Source organism: Vanellus vanellus, assembly GCF_965231255.1.
Source record: "Vanellus vanellus genome assembly, chromosome: 23".
Taxonomy (NCBI): domain Eukaryota; kingdom Metazoa; phylum Chordata; class Aves; order Charadriiformes; family Charadriidae; genus Vanellus; species Vanellus vanellus.
Window position 1 is genome coordinate 2,773,553 of NC_138928.1, and position 17,618 is coordinate 2,791,170.

At 51.6% G+C, this 17,618-nt stretch overlaps 2 protein-coding genes across 2 annotated transcripts; one reads left to right on the forward strand and one right to left on the reverse strand.

Annotated features, from left to right (window-relative positions):
- Window positions 1–803: 803 nt before the first annotated feature.
- Window positions 804–12,090, reverse strand: ZNF76 (zinc finger protein 76). Its single transcript, XM_082494430.1, has 15 exons — window positions 11,551–12,090; window positions 10,268–10,459; window positions 8,858–8,938; window positions 7,606–7,683; window positions 7,249–7,451; window positions 6,341–6,418; window positions 5,819–5,926; window positions 5,491–5,566; window positions 4,995–5,120; window positions 4,441–4,620; window positions 3,917–4,150; window positions 3,260–3,390; window positions 2,308–2,460; window positions 2,100–2,213; window positions 804–1,767 (listed from the first exon to the last, which is right to left on the reverse strand). The coding sequence occupies exons 2-15, from the start codon at window positions 10,338–10,340 to the stop codon at window positions 1,663–1,665; spliced, it is 1,740 nt and encodes a 579-aa protein (XP_082350556.1). The 5' UTR covers window positions 10,341–10,459; window positions 11,551–12,090; the 3' UTR covers window positions 804–1,662.
- Window positions 12,091–12,318: 228 nt separating this feature from the next.
- RPL10A (ribosomal protein L10a) lies at window positions 12,319–16,001 on the forward strand. The gene is made up of 6 exons (XM_082494393.1): window positions 12,319–12,336; window positions 12,553–12,627; window positions 12,743–12,823; window positions 13,180–13,328; window positions 14,289–14,461; window positions 15,800–16,001. The coding sequence occupies exons 1-6, from the start codon at window positions 12,332–12,334 to the stop codon at window positions 15,968–15,970; spliced, it is 654 nt and encodes a 217-aa protein (XP_082350519.1). The 5' UTR covers window positions 12,319–12,331; the 3' UTR covers window positions 15,971–16,001.
- Window positions 16,002–17,618: the final 1,617 nt, after the last annotated feature.

The window sequence follows — 17,618 nt, forward strand, 5'->3', positions numbered from 1 at the left end:
CGGAGAGAAATCCCCTCCCTGACTCAAATAGCAGCTTCCTCTTCTGCGATTTAAATGAAGAGCTTCCCCTGGCAGCGGGAGGCTGCGCCTTTTGGAAAAGTTCCAGCCCGGCTTGTTTTGGGATCGGTCGCACCAAGGAAGGCGAGTGGAGATCCAGCCTGCTGCAGCCCTCCTGGGCTACGCCTGTTCCTTGCCTGCAGAAATCTCTTCCTGCACAAACTCCTCGGGTACATCCAAAAAAATAAACCACCCGCTTGCTGGGAGCCTGCACTGGTGTTAGGTTTATGGTTGGATTCGATGATCTTAAAGGTGTTTTCCAACCTAAATGATTCTGTGGTGCTCTCTCCCCTGGCTTTGTCCACAAACTGCCCGGGGCAGAGGCACACAGAGGAGGGGCCGAGGTTACTCCCGCTGGGTTAAGGAAGCCAACCCTCATCTCTCTCCCCAGCTCAGAGGGTTGTAGGATGCATTCACAGACACATTGTTTTGTATTAAGTGACAATTCCTTAAATGTAGGCTTGCAGGACCCCTTGGAAGAGCCAAGGCCTGATCTGAGATTCAGGAGACGGCTCTTAGCCCCTCTAAGACACATGCTGAGAGCTCAGAAGCTCCCACCTATCTTGCTCACACCCCTCCTCAGCACTGTTTTTGGACAATCGCTGCTTTGGTGGGACACTTTTCAGCAGATTCAACAAATCTCCTGAACTTCCTTAATCCTTACGCCTGCAAAACAGTAACATCCATCCCACCCTCTGCCAGCCACTGGCCCCAGGGACTGAAAGACAGAAGGGTGCTTCTTTTTAAAAAGAAAATTTTAATTTTATTTCAACTCGGTATTTACATCCAAGTCTAGCTCAGCCCCCGACAAGTGCTGATTAGCTTCGGTGGCGAGAGCGCTTTGCTCTGCTCTGCAGTGCTGAGTCTGCCGAGGAAGTTTGCTGGAGAGCGGAGTGTGATAAAGAGACGGCAGAATTGCTGTCGGAGCCAGCCCAGGCACTCGCTCCAGCATCAGGAATTTGTCACCACTCCAGACACTGAGCCCAGGACTGACTGCCTGGGTTTGCTTTGGTGGGGCTTTATTTCTTCTGTGCGTACGCTGCCTGCTTGCCCCTTACCTGGAGGGGGTGGGCAGGAAAGGGGAGCTGTTGGACCATTCCTAGAGGAAGAAGACAAGCATCATCTCTCCAAAAAAGTTTTGCGCTCCCAGAGACTGCTGAAATTTCCGTGGCTCCACCTCTACTGCAGAAGACTGGCAGGTCTTGGAAATCTTAGCCATGAAGAAATAAATACCAGAAGACACAATCTGCCATCTCCTCCAGACAGAGGGAGTCAGTGCCCAAGACAAGGAGGAGGAAAGTTGCTGCTCAGAGCCCAGGAAAACAGCACAGCCTCCAGGAGAAAGCAGCAGCCAGGTATCTCGGATATCCCGCCACGGAGAGAAGGGCCCTTGGAACAGGGTCCATCCTGTAGCCCATCACTGCCAGCATCAGCTCTCACTGCCTGCACAGTGCCCGCGCTGGCTGCTGGACTCAGCCGCCTTCCCTTGCTCACGTACCGCACCTCTTCCATGCGCCAGCCAGCCTGGTTCCTGCAGCTCCCGATGCCCCTGTGGAGAACAGGCTCGGGCTGCTGCTCTCCCTGCCCGGGAGGCTCTGCAGGGTCTCAGCACCCATTCTCAGACACGGCTGCATCAAGTGTTACAGGTTCATGCTGGATTGCTGCTGCGGCCATGCTGATGGCTTCCTCCAGGCTCTGCTGCTCTTCTATCTAGCGGAGGAAAGGGAGAGAGATAACACCGTCCTCCCCAAAGGTGGGCTCAGGAGGTGCGGGCTCACTCAGGGCAGCCCGCAGCAGGACAGAGGTACGAGGGATTGGCAGTGGGTGACACAGGGAGAAAGCAGCAGAGCAAAGCAGAGAGAGATGCGGCTATGATGGGGCTGTTTACAAAGGAGCATTCTGCAATCCAAGGAGCACATCCCTGCTTTCCTATATACACAGGGTGTCTGGGAACTAAGGAGCAAGAGGAGACACAGCAGAGCAAGAGGGCAAGTGCTGAAGCCAGTAGGTGGAGGGGGAATATGGCAGGAGCTGTGCGGTACCTGCACTGCGATGTGGGTGCCATTGGCGGTAGCCAGCAATGCCACCTGCTGATGACGGAGGGATGTGACAGCTGATTCTTCAGACATGACTGCCTCAGAAGTGACTATGGTAACCTAGGAAAAATTAAGATAAAAACCAACCATGTTTTAAAAGAAAATGCAATTCCATTCTAGCAGGGAAAAGGGAAGGTCCCAGTTTTGTCCGTACCGGCTGTGTTTCGGTGCCATCCATGTTGGCCACAGTCACAGTGTGTGTGTCACCACCTGCCTGCTCTTCCTCGGGCACGGCGAGGGCACCACTCTGCGTCACCATGCTGATTGCACTGCCCAGGGCCTGCAGGTCTTCCTGCGACAAACTGACCTGGGTGGGATAAAAGTGGATGCTCTGAGCCAGGATGTCTTCTCAGGAAGCCTTATGCAACTCCAGAGTTCAGCAACAAAAAAGTCTCAGTAAGGATGAAATATTCACTCCTCCTCTGCATGCAGGACCCAGGGCACAGAAGATTCCAGGGACTTTGCTCAGGGTCATGGACAGAATCGATGGAGAACTCACAGACCTCAGGTCTCCAGCCCTTTCCCTTCTACCACACCTCCCCTTCCCGTTTAGCATCTTCTCTCCAGGCTTTGAAGCGACAGTTTGTGCATCGCTGCAGCAGGGAACTTCTCAGACTAAGAGGAAACAAGTGTTACTCGTGGCAGCTGTTTCCTTTGCCCTGTGCCACAGAAGGGAGTTTTTCCCAGTCAGTACACGGGCAGCTGGTAGAGGGAAGTACAAGAAAAGCACTGTCATACGCAAATGATGAAAAAACAATCTCTAAATCCAGCCTGTGTCAGCAGAGATTGGGAGCTGCCTCTCGACAGCTGGCTGGGAGGCGAGGGCTGCCAGGCGCTGCACGTGAGCCTGGGCAAACGCCTGCAAGACCCCAGCCAGCAAGAAGGCGAGTCAGGGACCAGAGGTCTGTTCTTTACCCTCCACATCAAGACTGCAGCAGTGGGGTGAGGCTGTAAGGATGGAGCCCTCATGACAGACAGAGCCCTTGAAGCCCCAGGGTCTGTTTTACGCTTAAAGAAAAGCCTTAAAGAGAACTCCAAGGCTGGGTAAAGGCAGAATCTTAGTTAACTGCTGTCCCCCACATGCTGGAGGCTGCCAGTGTCCATACCTGCTCCGTCCCATCCTGAGAGATAAGTGAGACCTGTGTAGGCATACCCTCTTCATCTTCCTCTTCCTCCATCTCTGACAGGAAAGCAACATGCTGGCTCTTCAGGGGGGAGCCACTGTCAGCAGCAGCAGCTGAGTCAGGGAAGGGGAAGAGCAAAAGGGGAGAGAGAAGTGCTAATCAGAGCGTGAAAGCACACGCCTGACCCTGGGACCTGCCTGTTCTATGGAAGGCCAGCACAGAAGAGCACAAGATCACGATGATCTTGTGTTCTTCAGCCTGGAGAAGAGAAGGCTCCAGGGAGACCTTATAGCAGCCTTCCAGTATCTGAAGGGGGCCTACAAGAAAACTGGGGAGGGACTTTTTACAAGGGCAGGTAGTGATGGGATGAGGGGAATGGCTTCAAACTAGAAGACTGTAGTTTTAGAATAGATATCAGGAAGAAATTTTCCACTATGAGGGTGGTGAGCCCCTGGCGCAGGTTGCCCAGAGCAGCTGTGGCTGCCCCATCCCTGGAGGTTTTCAAGGCCAGGTTGGATGGGGCTTGGAGCAACCTGGGCTGGTGGGAGGAGTCCCTGCCCAGGGCAGGGGGGTGGAACTGGATGATCTTTAAGGTTCCTTCCACCTAAACCATTCTATGATGGCAGAGTGGTTGCTCACCCTCCAGCTGCTGCTGTTCGTAGAGGGCCTGTTCACTCTCCTCCGTGGCCTCCAGCTCACCATGGCTGCTGCGCTTGTGCATGGCCAGCGTGGAGGTCTGGCGGTAGGTCTTCCCACAGCTATTGCAGGTGTAGGGCTTGCAGTGCGTGTGGACCACGTGGTGCTTGTAGAGGCTGGAGTACTCTGTGAAGCGCTTTCCACAGCCCGGCACAGTGCACATGTATGGCTTCTCTCCTACGGCAGAGGCCACAGAGAAGAGCTTAACTCACTCACCCTCCTCATGCTCTAGGAAGGGATTCACCATCAAGAGCAAATAGCTGGAGACAGACTGGTGGAACAATAATCAGCCCAGCAAAGCAATTCCTACTTCCTTTAACTCCCTGACCACCCCCAGATCTACCCCTGCAATGCCTGGCCTGGAAACGACCATTTCGGTCCCACAGATTTCCCTGCTGCCACACGCTGTCCGCACAGCCCGCTGACTGGAGAGGAGCTGTCTGCGTTTCACCCTCTCCTCATCTTACCTGTGTGGATTCTCATGTGGTTCTTGTAATTGGTGGCACTGGTGAAGCCCCTTCCGCAGTTGGGCTCTGGACACATGTATGGCCGCTCGCCTGTGTGCGTCCGGATGTGAACCTTGCGGATGTTGGATGTGGTAAAAGAACGGCCACAGCCCACAAAGGGGCACTTGAAGGGACGCTCACCTGCATTGACAGAGTAACATGGATGAGAGTCCTGCTACAATGCAGCTACCTGGAATGCCATGGACACCTCTATCACCTGTATCCCTTCACCCCTCCACAGTATTACACCAACGAGACCTCAGATCAGACCAACTGCTGGCACATTTCCTCTAGCAATATTGGCATCCCTACCCCTTTTGCTCTGCTGTTCGTAACTGAGCAGAGAATCCCTAGTACTACTTCTGCTACCGAGCTACTTCTGTCTGAAGTCAACTTCAGTTCTGCCTTGCTTCACCCAGGATACAAAAAGGCATGTCCTGGACAAAGGCTAAAGCAGTACTTTACCTTGGAGACCCTTTCAATGGGCAGCTCAGTTCTCCTCCTGTACTACTCACCTGTGTGTGTCCGGATGTGTTTCTGTAGATCCCCAGAGGTTTTGAAGGCTTTGCTACATACATCTTCTGGACATTTGTACGGTTTCTCACCAGTATGTGTTCTCACGTGGCTCTTCAGCCCATACCCTGTCCAGGAAAGAAACAACAATTAATTTTATAATGAGAAGGAAATAATATGGCAAGCTGTGTACCACCTCTCAGTTCAGGCATTTTTCAATGTCTGTCCTGTGTCTGCAAAGCCGAAGAGGAAGAAATATCCAAACAGCCTCACAACAACACTGACAACTCGGCTTCTTCCTGCAACTCCTTTAATCTGTCCATAATCAATCAATTCCTGGGCAGTCTCCTGTCCTGCAATTCTTTCTCAGAAGAAGCCTCCTCAGAAGGCTTTAAAAGCTATATTGATTGTGCTCTGCTGGAATAAAGCTGGGGCTGATACTCAAGAGTGGTTTGGACTGGACAGAAAACAAAATTTGCTCAAAAGAGAAAATGTTACCTGTAGCAAATGCTTTCCCACAGCTTGGGAAGTCACACATATATGGCCGGTCACCTGTGTGAGCACGTTCATGTACCTGGAAAAGAAAGAACAGCTCCCTAAAATAAGGTCCAAGACAAGGAGGAAGGAAAACAGTGTGGAGAAATCTAGCTGGTGGAGAGAATCTGAAGTTCTCTGTTGGATTTCATCTTGGCCAATTAACGCATCTGTATCTCTTGGGGAGCCAAGCTCACAACTCAGCCTTTTGTATAGCAGCATTCTGATCTGGCACTAGAACATGGGGTTTGTCTGGTCTGCACGCTGCATGACTGCATGTTACCTCCTTTACCTTCAGATGGTGGGCGGTGGTATAGAGGCGGCCACAGCCTTTGTACCCACAACGGAAAGCTCTGCTGCTGACCTGCTGCCCCTTCTCATTGCTGTGCACTTCCTCCTCCTGCAAATTCCACGATGAGACATATGGAAATTAATTCAGTGAGCTGCTACAGCAGGCTTTGCAAAGCCCACACAAATAATTTCCCTCCTTGCTACACATATGCAGTCCTTCAGTTATTCTCACAAAAATATGTTCCTACAAACACAGCTCGTGCACATATGGTGCAACGCAGGTGACAGAGCAGGGGTCTAGATACCAGCATTTCCCATTCCCACCTCCCAACTCACGTAGTGTTCTCAGCCACATAACTCACCTCCCTGTGCCTCACTTAGCTCATTTGTAAAACTTGCAGCTAATATATTTGCTAACCTTGCAGAGAAGCCACAAAGCTTTTTTAATTACTAGCTGGCAAAGCTCTCTGCCCCAAGAGGAGTTTGGCCTAGTTTCAGAAACACATCACTGAAAAATTCAGACCTGGGAAAGGACGTGGCTGGAATCCTCACTCTTCATATGGCAGGTGTTCGTCACTCCCTCCTCTTCCTCGTCAGACACCTACAAGCAAAGAGGCATGGGTACTGTTCATACCTCCCTGTACAGCGTGGAGCAGGTGAGTGACCCAAGCTGGAAGGCATTCACATCAGCAGTGCCACCCCACTCTTCTCCAGAGAACTAGGGGAGGCATGTCCTACCACAGCAGAAAGATCTCCATCGGTAAATCCTAACGCTGCCCAGCTGAGCACTGTATCAGCACACTCCTGGTAGCCCATTCTCACACACCACCATGAAGATGGGAGAAAATGGCAGCACCCAAGACATTCAAACTGCAGTGACAACACCTTAGTGTCTGAAGCTATTTTGGTTTTCAAGGACTTTGTCAACATGGGGAACAGTGGCCATAACTTAGCCACTCCTGACATGGAAAAGGCTAGTCTTGATTTGCTGCCTGAATCATCTGTGGAAGGGAACATCATACCCAGGTGGCATTAGGAGAAACCCAGGCAAACAGAAAGAAAACACCTACAAGGAAGGACATTTAAAGCAAGAAAAAAAATCCAATCTGTATCACAGCAGCTCTCTGCTCTTCCCAAATCTGTGCCTGAAGCAGGTTAAGAGTAGTAGGCCCAGCACTCTGTAGGAACTAGCTAGAAGGTCCAGCAGGAAACTGTCCCCCATTCTAGGTCCTTAACTGTCAGCCACCTGTCAGTGGTGGCACTTTCACAGAAGCCCTGTCCAGTTTCTCTTCTCAAAGCTGGCATTGCTGAAAAACAAATACACAAAAGCACTAACGAAAGGAGGACACTTAAACCCCAGGCCAAATGTGGACTACTACACCAGCCCCTCAGTGCTGCTGGCAGACCATGAAAGCAGCGTTGCGTCCTCACCTTACTGGCGTACTGCTTTAATGCGTTAATGGTCTCGACATCAAAGGCATCATCTTCCTCCTCTCCAGCCAACTCCTCTAGCCCAGTTTCTGCCTGCACTTCCAGGATGGTGCTGCCGGGTGGCACGACGACAGGACGATGTATGTAGGCAGTAGAGCCATCCTCCAGCTGGACAGCCTCAAAGGTGCTGGGGTCATAACTTTCTGCAAGATGAAACCAATAAAATCAAATGTAAAAAAGAGCTGCTGAGTGCAAGGCACTCTTCATCTCCCTGGGCTACCTACAGCCTTGGAAACCTGTGACGCTTTAGCAACTTCTACTCCAGCTGCTAAGGCAAGAACAGGGAACACACTTTACCTTTAGCTGTGTTGTGTATGTAGCCCATACTGCCATCTTCCAACACTACTGGCTGACCATCTTCAAAAGCCACAGACTCTAAAAAAAAAAAATATCCACACACCTTACTAGAAGACTCAGATGGGATGGAGGGGATACTGTGTCAGTTCCTGAACACTACAGTATTCACACCCACAGAGGACACAGGAGGGCTGCCTGCTTGCACTGAAAGTCAACCACAACTATATGTTTTAAGATACCACTTGAGCCCTTTCAACATGAATTATAAGGTTTTTTTCTTCACGCAAGCTTCACCACACTTCTTAGCTCACTGGGGTAATACAGCATCTCACCAATTCCAAAATGAGAGAATATGTCCTGGACAAGAAGGACAGCTCTGGCACAGAGGTGTGTAAAGGAGAACACAAACATCCCATGCCAGGGGAAACAGGGGTGAGAAGGAAAACCCCTCTCACTCTGTGCGTGTGTTTGGAGGTAGGGAAGAGGATGAAGGGAGGAAAGGGGCACAGCCAGGCATACAATGTGGGTTTCAAGCAATCTTTTAAAAAACAGAAAAGGGAGGTGGCATACAAGGAGCTTGGGAGGATGAAGGAAGGACTGCCCAAAGCAACAGAGCTCTTTCTACCTGCCCTTTTACACCTTATCATGGTCAGGAAGGATTCCTCTGTGCCACTCTGGTGCCTGCCACACGAAATGAATTCCCATCACCTCTCAGATTAATTAATGTCACCTCATTTTGGAGGTGACATTGGCTGATGGGTCAATGACCAAGGTGGCATTGCTTCCAACAATCCCCCCCGCCCCCGGCAAACACCTATTCCAGAAGTAGTATATTATCTCATAGTTCACAGGAAATTCCTGTCCAACTGGTCCTACATTAAACTAAACTTTGGTTGGGTTCCATAGTTGGCACAAAACCAGCATACAACTTACTGGCCTTGCTTGTAGACTTGTGATCTGTCAGACTGACAACTGTGAGAGAGCCCACAGGTAAAACCACACTTAAACATTTGTTTACACCACCAGCAGATTTGCCTTCTTTTCAGATTGCTAAAACTTTGCAGAAAATAACATTCTAAGTCCTTGCTCCTTCAGCCTCAAAACCCTGACAAGAAAAAAACAACCCTACACCTACAGTGGACTTCTTAAAGCTAGAGCTAATAGAAGAGCCCAACTGTTGAAACACAGACAATTGCCGTTACATCTACAATGTCCTTCCAAAAAAAAAAAGAGGTGAATTTATGGTCCTCACCTTTCTGAACTGTCACCTGATGAATATAAGCTGTGGTCCCATCTTCAAGTTCAATGACTTGCCCTTCAATCAGTCTTTCACCTGAAACAGTTAAAAAATTGCCATCATTGCTGCCTGCAGAGTCCAGTCTTTCTAGTTCCACGAGCCATCCCCTTTGCCAGTCCCACAGAAGACAGCAAAATTGTTACTTATAAGCTGTCATCTATCAAGCTTTCCCCTGAATAGCCATAGAAGCACTTAACTTCGCAGAAATGCTGGAGCCTCCCTTTCCTAGACAGGAGGATACAAGACAAAGAACCTCAGTCATCACTTGTTTACAAGCTGCCCTGCACAGCCCTGTAAGCCAAGAAGCAGAAAGAATGATGTGTGCTAAGCGTTTTGGATCTAAAGTAGAGAGCAATTACACTTGTGCTGGAGAAAAAGTCAACTAGGAGCTTTTAATAGCATCAGCAGGGGCCTGAAGATTTATTTTCTTCTATTTTGGTGGAAGATCAACTCTTGGAAAAAAATTTCAGGACCTAAAGGGACCTAAAGTGTTGCTACCCTTGATCGGTTGTGAAGACCAAACTCTTAAAATAGTAACTCTCAGTAACCCTATAATAATGTTCTAGTTACCAAATTATTCGATGCAGAGGGGACATTGCTCTATCCCACCAGAACGTGAGGAATCCAGGTTGCTTTCACCTGGTGCACAATGTTTGTGGGGGGTCACCAAACCTAGTGATTTTAAAGATAGTCCCACATAGTCCCACTCCACACATATAATGAACTTGCAGTGAATTTGCACAGAAAAGAAAGCAAAAGAGCAATCCCCAGGACATGAAGCCTCGCAACTCAACTGTCCTGTTCTGCAGGCTGGGAAACAGCGTGTTCCTTTTCTCAAGAACAGTGGGTGGTGAAAGAAGCAGCAACTCCAAACACCAAAATAAGGGCAGGTGTTGAATTTGGCACTGGTATCGCTTCAGTTAAAGGGGTGCTGAGCTGGCATTGGTTAACTGAGAAAAGCACTACTGTGAACCAAATTCTATGCATCTCAGTGAAGTAAAACATCCTGCTCAGCTTCAGGGGAAGTTTTGGTTGAATAAAGTCCTGCAGGCCATAGCATGAACTCCATTTCCCCAGTTACCCTGGAGAGAACAGGGCTCACTTTAGTCTGAAAAGAACCTTTATTTTCTACAGCAACAGCTTTGCCCTCTCCAAAGCTTTATTTCCAAACCAGAGGCATGTTTTATTTCTGCTGCGTACTCTTCTATGCAAATCTAACAGATAACTGCTAGCTTCCTGTACCAAGCATCCATACAAGATGTAGGACAGTTCACATACCATGAGGGCACTTTCAATAAGTCTGACTTTAATTTCACAATGTCAATCAAGAGACTTTTAGACTTCACAGCCCAAAGGAACCGTTACCTTTGACAGCCTGCTGAATGTAGGCTGTCGTCCCGTCACTAAGGGTCACTGTTTGCAGGCCCAAGCTCTCCATCCTGCCCCGATGACTGGTCCTCAGACATGAATTTCACTTTACTCAGCGTGCTCGCAGAGAGCACTGGGACCTAGAGCAAGAGGTTTGTGGAACAGCGAGTTGTCTTCTTTTTTGCAAGCCTTAAATAAAACAAACAATTCAAATGTTATTTTCTTCCAACTTATGTATACTCACTTTTGCACTTTTGCAGCAAACTGACAGACTCTTTTTAGAGATAGTGTAAATGCCATACTCAAGCCCTTCCCATCCTCCAAATGATCTGCAGGAAATGTTTCCAAGTACTTTGAAGTCTGAACCTACAGGCTGAGGTTGTCCTGTGCTGGAAGACAGGACGATGAGCTTTGTCCCTAGAAGCATCCTTATCGTCTCCTCCCTTTCCTGTCTAATTCCCAGCTTCTGAGGAACAGAATTTTTGGCTATAAGCAGATGATGTTAAAACATCCACACCCCCATGAGAACATTTTGCTAAAAAGGCAGTCTGCTGACTGATTATCTTTAAAAGCAGCTGCAGTGGATTCGTCATGAGTAATATCTGAGATAGCCTAATATTTTATCACTTTGATTTCCAGGAACAAGTCTGACCGCTCTGTCACTGCAGCACCCAGCGGTGCAGTAAGGCTTTGTGCCCTCTAACCCATATGTTCCCTACCCATAACAGACAGCTCCTCTCCAGCTGCAGCTGGAGACTCTGCCTGCTTTTAGGGCTGACACCTCCTGACAGGCATTGCAGCTCGCTTCCCAGCAAAGGCTCCATCCCAGCAGGGTCGCTGGGTCATCACTGGGGAATAGAGGCCCCTTTGAGCTGCTACGGCTGCCACACAAACTGATGTCAGTGCTGCTGGAGGGGCCACGACCCCCTGGAAGGGATGGGGCAGGCACTGCCTGAGGAAAGCCAGGTAGGCTGCGGCACGAAGCCACCCAGGGGACGACAAGGGAGGTCTCAGGGCGGGTTGGGGACAATGCAGGGCTGGGCAAGGCTGGGCCTAGCGCCCTGAGGGGCAGGACGGGGCCTGACGCCATGGCGAGCCCAGAGGGGAGCGGCGGGGCGGGCGGGCCCAGGTGCCCTGAAGGTGGCGGGGAGACATGGCGGGGCTCACCCCGTGTTGTTGACCACGGGGGTGACGGCAGCAGCTCGCCGGGGCCCAGTTGCCCCTCGGCCGTCATCTCCCCCCTCTCCCCTCAGGCCTCCCCCACCACCACTGGCACCGACCTGATGAAACCCGACGGGGCCGAGTCCGCCGCCTGACCGCCATGCACCGGGGCCCGGCCCCTGCTCGCTCCGCCCCGCAACCCGCATAGCGGCAGCGCTCACCGCTGTGCCTCGATCGTCCCCCCCAGGCCACCCAGGTTCCGGGGCCCCGCGGTCCCGCCCCCCGGAACTGGGCTGGCAGCGCCGGCTTAGGGCGAGCGAGTCGCTAGGCGGCCAATGCGCATGGACACCGCCCGGGAGCGCATGCGTACTGCTGACATTGAAGCCCAGCGGCTCGGCTCGCCCTCAGGGGCCTGCCCCACTGTGGACCCTCAACGCGTCCCTGCGCGCGTAAACTTAATAAAGACATTTTATAGCACTGAAGCCCGAGAGGGGGAACCTGTCCCAGCAGCGGGGCGTTGTACTGTCTCCTTCCCGCCGGCTGCCGAGGGGAGGCCGGGGCTCCTGGGGCGCGTACACTCCTCACTTGCGCTGCGAAGAAATGGAGGAGCTCCCGGCCTGGTAGCCTGAATAGGAGGCAGAGAGCACGGCCGTCGGTTTAGCAACGAAGGAGATGCGGATAGGGAACTGCCCGCCGAGGGGAGCCGAGAGGCGGGGGAAGCCGGCACGGTCCGTCCCCCTCCCCCAGCCACACTCCGCCACTCCCAACATGGCGGCCGCACAGCGCCACACTACGCCACTCCCAGCACGGCGCCGCGCCGCCGAGTCTCGCGAGGTTTCCGTCCCTATTTATAGCGCGCAGGGCGCTGTCCCGCCCTCTCGGTCCCGACCAGCAGCCGCCATGAGGTGGGTACGGGCCTGCCGCGCCATCCCCCGCCATCCGCGCACGGCCGGGCGGCTGCGGGGTCGGTCGGACGGTTGGTGGGGGGGGCGATCAGCGGGGGAATGGATGGGGCGGAGCGCGGATGGGCCCGGGGCGGCTCAGGGGCTTTGTCCCCCCCCTTCTCCTCCGCGGCCTAGGCCGGGTCGGCCCTGAGCCCGCCTTGTCTTCTCCCCCCGCAGCAGCAAGGTCTCCCGCGACACCCTGTACGAGGCGGTGAAGGAGGTGCTGCAGGGCAGCAAGGTCAAGAAGCGCAAGTAAGAGCCCAGCACCATAACAGGACCGGGCGCCTTGCAGGCCCCAGGGGGGTCCGTCTCTCCCCCCAGCCCGGCTGGGCCCTCATCTCTGCCGTTTTCCTCTCCCCTCCCTCAGGTTTGTGGAGACGGTGGAGCTGCAGATCAGCCTGAAGAACTATGACCCGCAGAAAGACAAGCGGTTCTCCGGCACCGTCAGGTTCGCCATCCTCTTGCTCCCACCCAGCCTTCGGCCTGCGTCCTCCTGGCTGCTGCCAGGCCCCGCCACAGGGCAGGCCAGCGGCTACAGCGGGAGGACGCGGCGCTGAACCGCTTGGGTAGTTCAGACCACCCCAGCTAAGTGGGTACGGCTGGACGGACCCCTACCCTGGGTCTTAAAACATGAGGGGAGGTGTGGGAGGCCCCTGTGTTCTCCCCACCGACCTGCTGTAAAAGGCAGGTTAGAAGCTGTGGAGGAAGATTCCCAGGCACTGTGGTAAGGTATCTCCATGATGGTTCCCATGGGAGTGTCCATGGTGCCGGCACTTCATAGTAATTTGAACCTTCTGTCCCCAGGCTGAAGTCAACTCCACGGCCCAAGTTCTCGGTCTGCCTGCTGGGGGACCAGCAGCACTGTGATGAGGCCAAAGCGGTTGACATCCCTCACATGGACATAGAGGCTCTGAAGAAACTCAACAAAAACAAGAAGCTGGTGAAGAAGCTGGGTGAGTGGTGGTGTGGATCGGGCTCTGAGTACCCTGGCTGACTTGGGAGGGCTGGGTAAGCAAGATGGTTTTCCCTGGGCTTAAATTTCCATGTCATGGTTAACTGTAGGGAATAGAAAGCTGACCAGAGTCAGCCTGGAGTACAGAAATCTGTCTAGAAACTGCCCAGAAGAGGAAAACAACCTGTTAGGAGTGCAGAAGGTCTGACAGGTCAGTGCTCCAGAAGTAAGGTGGCCCTCCAGAAGGAAGGGATATAGGAAAATCATTCCTGTCTCCCTGAAAGTTTCACTCTTAACTGGTGTTCTTCACTTCAGCCATCAAGGAGCTGGAGTGCAGCAAAAGCTGAGTGAAGCTGGAAGCGAAAGTTTGTTTTGCTTCTGCAGTACTTAAATGAACAGAATGAAGTTTGCTTATTTTCACTTGGTAAGATAGAAAACTCTTCCCTCCCTGCAAAGTCAAAGTCATTTTGATACATATCTTAGGCAGGCAAGAAAAAACTTCCCACTCAACCCATAATTAGCCATAGAAGCATGTGCAAATAGGAAATGACATAGGATACCACAGTTGTTACCTAAGTCTCGCCGAGATGTGCGATACATCCATCTGTCCATCCATACGTGTGCAGGCTGTGGTAGGTGGCTCCTGGTAGAGCTTGGGGTTCAGCGTTGGTCACCTGTGGCTTGACAAATGCCAGTTTTCTTCAGGGAAATACACTGTATACAGTGATGAGTGTGCTGTCAGGATGCGAAGCTGGGTTCTAATGGGTTTGGCTGTTGTGACAGGTGTAATTTCTAATAAAATAGTAAAAGCAGCTTAGGTTCAGCTAGGCAGAACTCCGGGAACGTGGAAGCGTGTGTGATGAGGGAAATAGAGCAGCGCAGTCTCAGCTGAGCTGTTAGTTCCAAGCTCGGTGTAGGAGCTGAGAGTCCATCCTTACCTATACTGGTTTTCTCCTCACAGCTAAGAAGTATGATGCCTTCCTGGCTTCCGAGTCCTTGATCAAACAGATTCCTCGAATCCTGGGTCCTGGTCTGAACAAAGCCGGCAAATTCCCTTCTCTCCTCACTCACAATGAGAACCTGGTGGCCAAGGTTGACGAGGTTAAATCTACCATCAAATTTCAGATGAAGAAGGTAAAGCAGGGCTTTTCCTCTCCAAGGCAGCTACATACCCGAGGGTAATTTGTGACAAGAGGTCACTCGTATGTGGCTGCCATCTCCGGTCTGGGCTGTAGGTGTCCCTCGAGCATCTTCCTAAAGCAGCAGCCGGTGACAGTGTGCAGCAAAGGGAGATGGTACACGGAGCACTCAGCTGGTGGCTGGAAAGGAGGCGTAATTTATCTGTGGTTGAAAGATCTTAGCGTGAGTGATTAGGAGATGATCTTGATGTTTCAATGCGGAGCTCAATCAGTCATAATTAACGCTTCTTACAGTAAGTGAGTGACACTTGCAGGGTGGGGCCCATGGGCCAGGCGTGCCCCCATGGGTCTGTGCATGCAGCAGAGCTTTGCCAGAGGCAAGTTTGGGACTTGACTCTGCAAGTGAACTTTGGAGCAGCTCTGCAGGTATCTGCTCTCTCTGTCAAGTGATGTCAAGGCGAGCTGACTCCCTAAAACCAAAGTAACTCTTGTTGAGGCGTTTTAATCTCATGTCAGCAGTCTAAATGTGACTCATGGGTATTATTGAGAATTAACAGCTCTGCTAGCTGAGGTGCATCCTTGGATTCCAGCTGATCTGGGCCCGGGGGCACAGCAACTTGGAGGACACAGCAAATGTGATAGTTTGCAAATGCTGGAGCATTTTAAGTAACTGAGCTAATGATGTCCTGACACTTCGCCTGTCAGCTCCCTCGTAAATCCTTTTGTCTTCAGCCTGTGGGGAACATTGACTTACAAGCTTCTCAGCCAGGCTGGCAGGCAGAGGCTTGGCCTCTCTGTGTCTTCTGTGCAGAAAGAAAGGGCTGGTGGCTGGTGCCCAAAACAAAAAGTGAAGCTGGCGCCATGCTTAGCAAGTGAAGTTTGGAGCTAATCGTCTGTACTGCGCCGGCTTAGCGGTTTGCAGGGCACATGCCAATGCTGCCTAATGAGCAGGGTGTGGGAGCGGAGTTAAACCAGAAATCTGCTCCCGCTCCAGCACTGGTTGAGCACAGCTCCTTGCACATCCTTTGCAGTCAGCGAAGTCAGCTCTGCTCTCTGAGGAAGCCGGACCGACCCAAGCTGTCGTTCAGAGATGGCATCCAGATGCTACCAGATGTGTTCATGGGCGCCATGTGCTAAATAGCAGGAGCTCTGTGGAAACACCTATGGATAAGCTGGAGAAGTCATGTCCAGCTGACAGGACATGAAATCATTTGATAACCTTGCTGAGTGTAGATCAGGACTCGGCTGTTCTGTCAGTCGCTTAGCTGTAATCTTTTGATTTCCCTGCAAAACCTCTGCCTGCCTGAGTGACCCTGGTGTCCCTGTCCCCCAGGTGCTCTGTCTGGCTGTGGCTGTCGGTCATGTGAAGATGACAGAGGACGAACTCGTCTACAACATCCACCTGGCCATCAACTTCCTGGTGTCCTTGTTGAAGAAGAACTGGCAGAACGTGCGTGCTTTGTACATCAAGAGCACCATGGGGAAGCCCCAGCGTCTGTACTAATGGGGCAGCAATAAACTTTTAGGACAACCTACAGCTGTTGTGTTGGGTTATGTTCCTCCAAAGCTTGTTGGGAGGGGTTTGCTAAAGAGCTGCTCACTTCCTTGCAGTGAGAAAGGTCTCGAATGCTGTTGAGCTGACAGGGACAGGAATTCAAGGGGAATATCAGACTATTAGAGCCTTTGAGGGCAGGAGCCTGGTCACCCTGCATGCAGAGCAGGCTGGGGAGGTGGAAGAGCTCCACTCACAACAAGCAAAACAAAGGTGGTTGCCACAGCTGAGGGTGCAGGTATAACTGCTCAGCAGTTGTGCTGTAGGCCCAAAACCCCCCAGCTTGCCTGCAGAGGGGACCCTTACCTTGTGCTGCCATCATCGGAAGTCATCCTGCAGGCTCTGCCCCATCCCAGCAGCCTCCCCGCTCTGGGGGAGTGGGCTTGGGGGGGGGGGGGCACTGGCATTTAGAGGTTTCTGTTGCCCCCACACCAACCAATGACCGGGGCCGTGGGATCCTGCCCAGCAGCAGCTCGTGAGGAGTTGATGGGGGTCTTCCAGCTGGTCCCAGTTACCTGCAGGATCCAGAGTGGAGGGTGCTGTGTGGGGATGGGAGGGAGGTGCAGCTCAGCCGCAGGGTTGGGGCCAAGGTAAAGAGTGGTTTCCATCCCTTCTGCTTCCCTCTGAGCTCGTCCCTGTCCAACTCCCATCTTCTGGGCTAAAAATGAGATACGTTGCATCTAATTAATGTATATAAATAAATACATTGTGTAATGACTGGTGAGCTTATGGAAGTGTGGAGGATTTAAGTTTCTGGGGGAAAAAAAAAAACTCTATGCCCTTGAAAAGAGCTTCTCTTAGCATCCGAGGGAACAAAACAATGAAAATAGCTTTGGGTCCTGCTGTTAGAAACCTTTAAAATAAGCATCAGAGCCAGTTTCTGAAAGATCAACACAACACCAAGAAATTCCATTTAATAATTAAAAAAAGACAATACAAAATGCAAACATTTCTTTTTACAAAGTTCAGATACATTTCTTTTTCTTTTAATCAAGTGCAAATAACTTCATGAACTACGTCTTTCTCATTACTTTAATCATTTTTTGCTGGAGATGGTAAGTCGTGGCCCGCTGCGAAAGGCAGATATAAATATTCCAACATGAAAAAAAAAAACAAACCAAAAAACCCAACAACCCTTATTTATGTTCATCGCGTCAAAACATTCAATACATCCGAGGTGGCTGATGATGCCGTTTTCAGCTTTTCAAACCTTTTCTGGGTCGTGGGTGAGGGTGAAGAGAGGGACTCAACTGCAGTGGGGTGGTTCTGGTGACCCCATGGACTTCTTGGGGGGGGTATTTGAGATATTTGGGGAAAGGAGGGGGAGGAGACGTTACCAGGTGTCTTTGGCCGTTACAGGAAGATGTGCTGCCCTTCCAAAACTGCTTGAGGGGAGTGGAGGTGGTCAGTGTGGTGACAATGGTGGCAACCAGGACACCCTGAGGCTCCGGGAGCCCCAGTCCCAGCAGGGTCGGAGCCACAGCAACCCCCCAGTTAAATCACAAAGAATTAATAAACTCCTCTGTGAGCACGAGTGGCTGCATCGCACCGCGGCCACCGCAGCGGGGTCGGTCATTCCCGGATTGTTTTTATTTTTGCT

Coding starts and splice junctions, on each gene's coding strand:
- ZNF76 (XM_082494430.1), bottom strand. CDS start 10,340: ATGGAGAGCTTGGGCCTGCAAACAGTGACCCTTAGTGACGGGACGACA. Junction 8,939..10,267: donor CATTCAGCAGGCTGTCAAAG/GTAACGGTTCCT, acceptor TAACTGTTTCAG/GTGAAAGACTGATTGAAGGG. Junction 2,461..3,259: donor CTCAGGATGGGACGGAGCAG/GTATGGACACTG, acceptor TATCCCACCCAG/GTCAGTTTGTCGCAGGAAGA.
- RPL10A (XM_082494393.1), top strand. Junction 13,329..14,288: donor GAAGCTGGTGAAGAAGCTGG/GTGAGTGGTGGT, acceptor TTCTCCTCACAG/CTAAGAAGTATGATGCCTTC. Junction 14,462..15,799: donor TCAAATTTCAGATGAAGAAG/GTAAAGCAGGGC, acceptor CCTGTCCCCCAG/GTGCTCTGTCTGGCTGTGGC.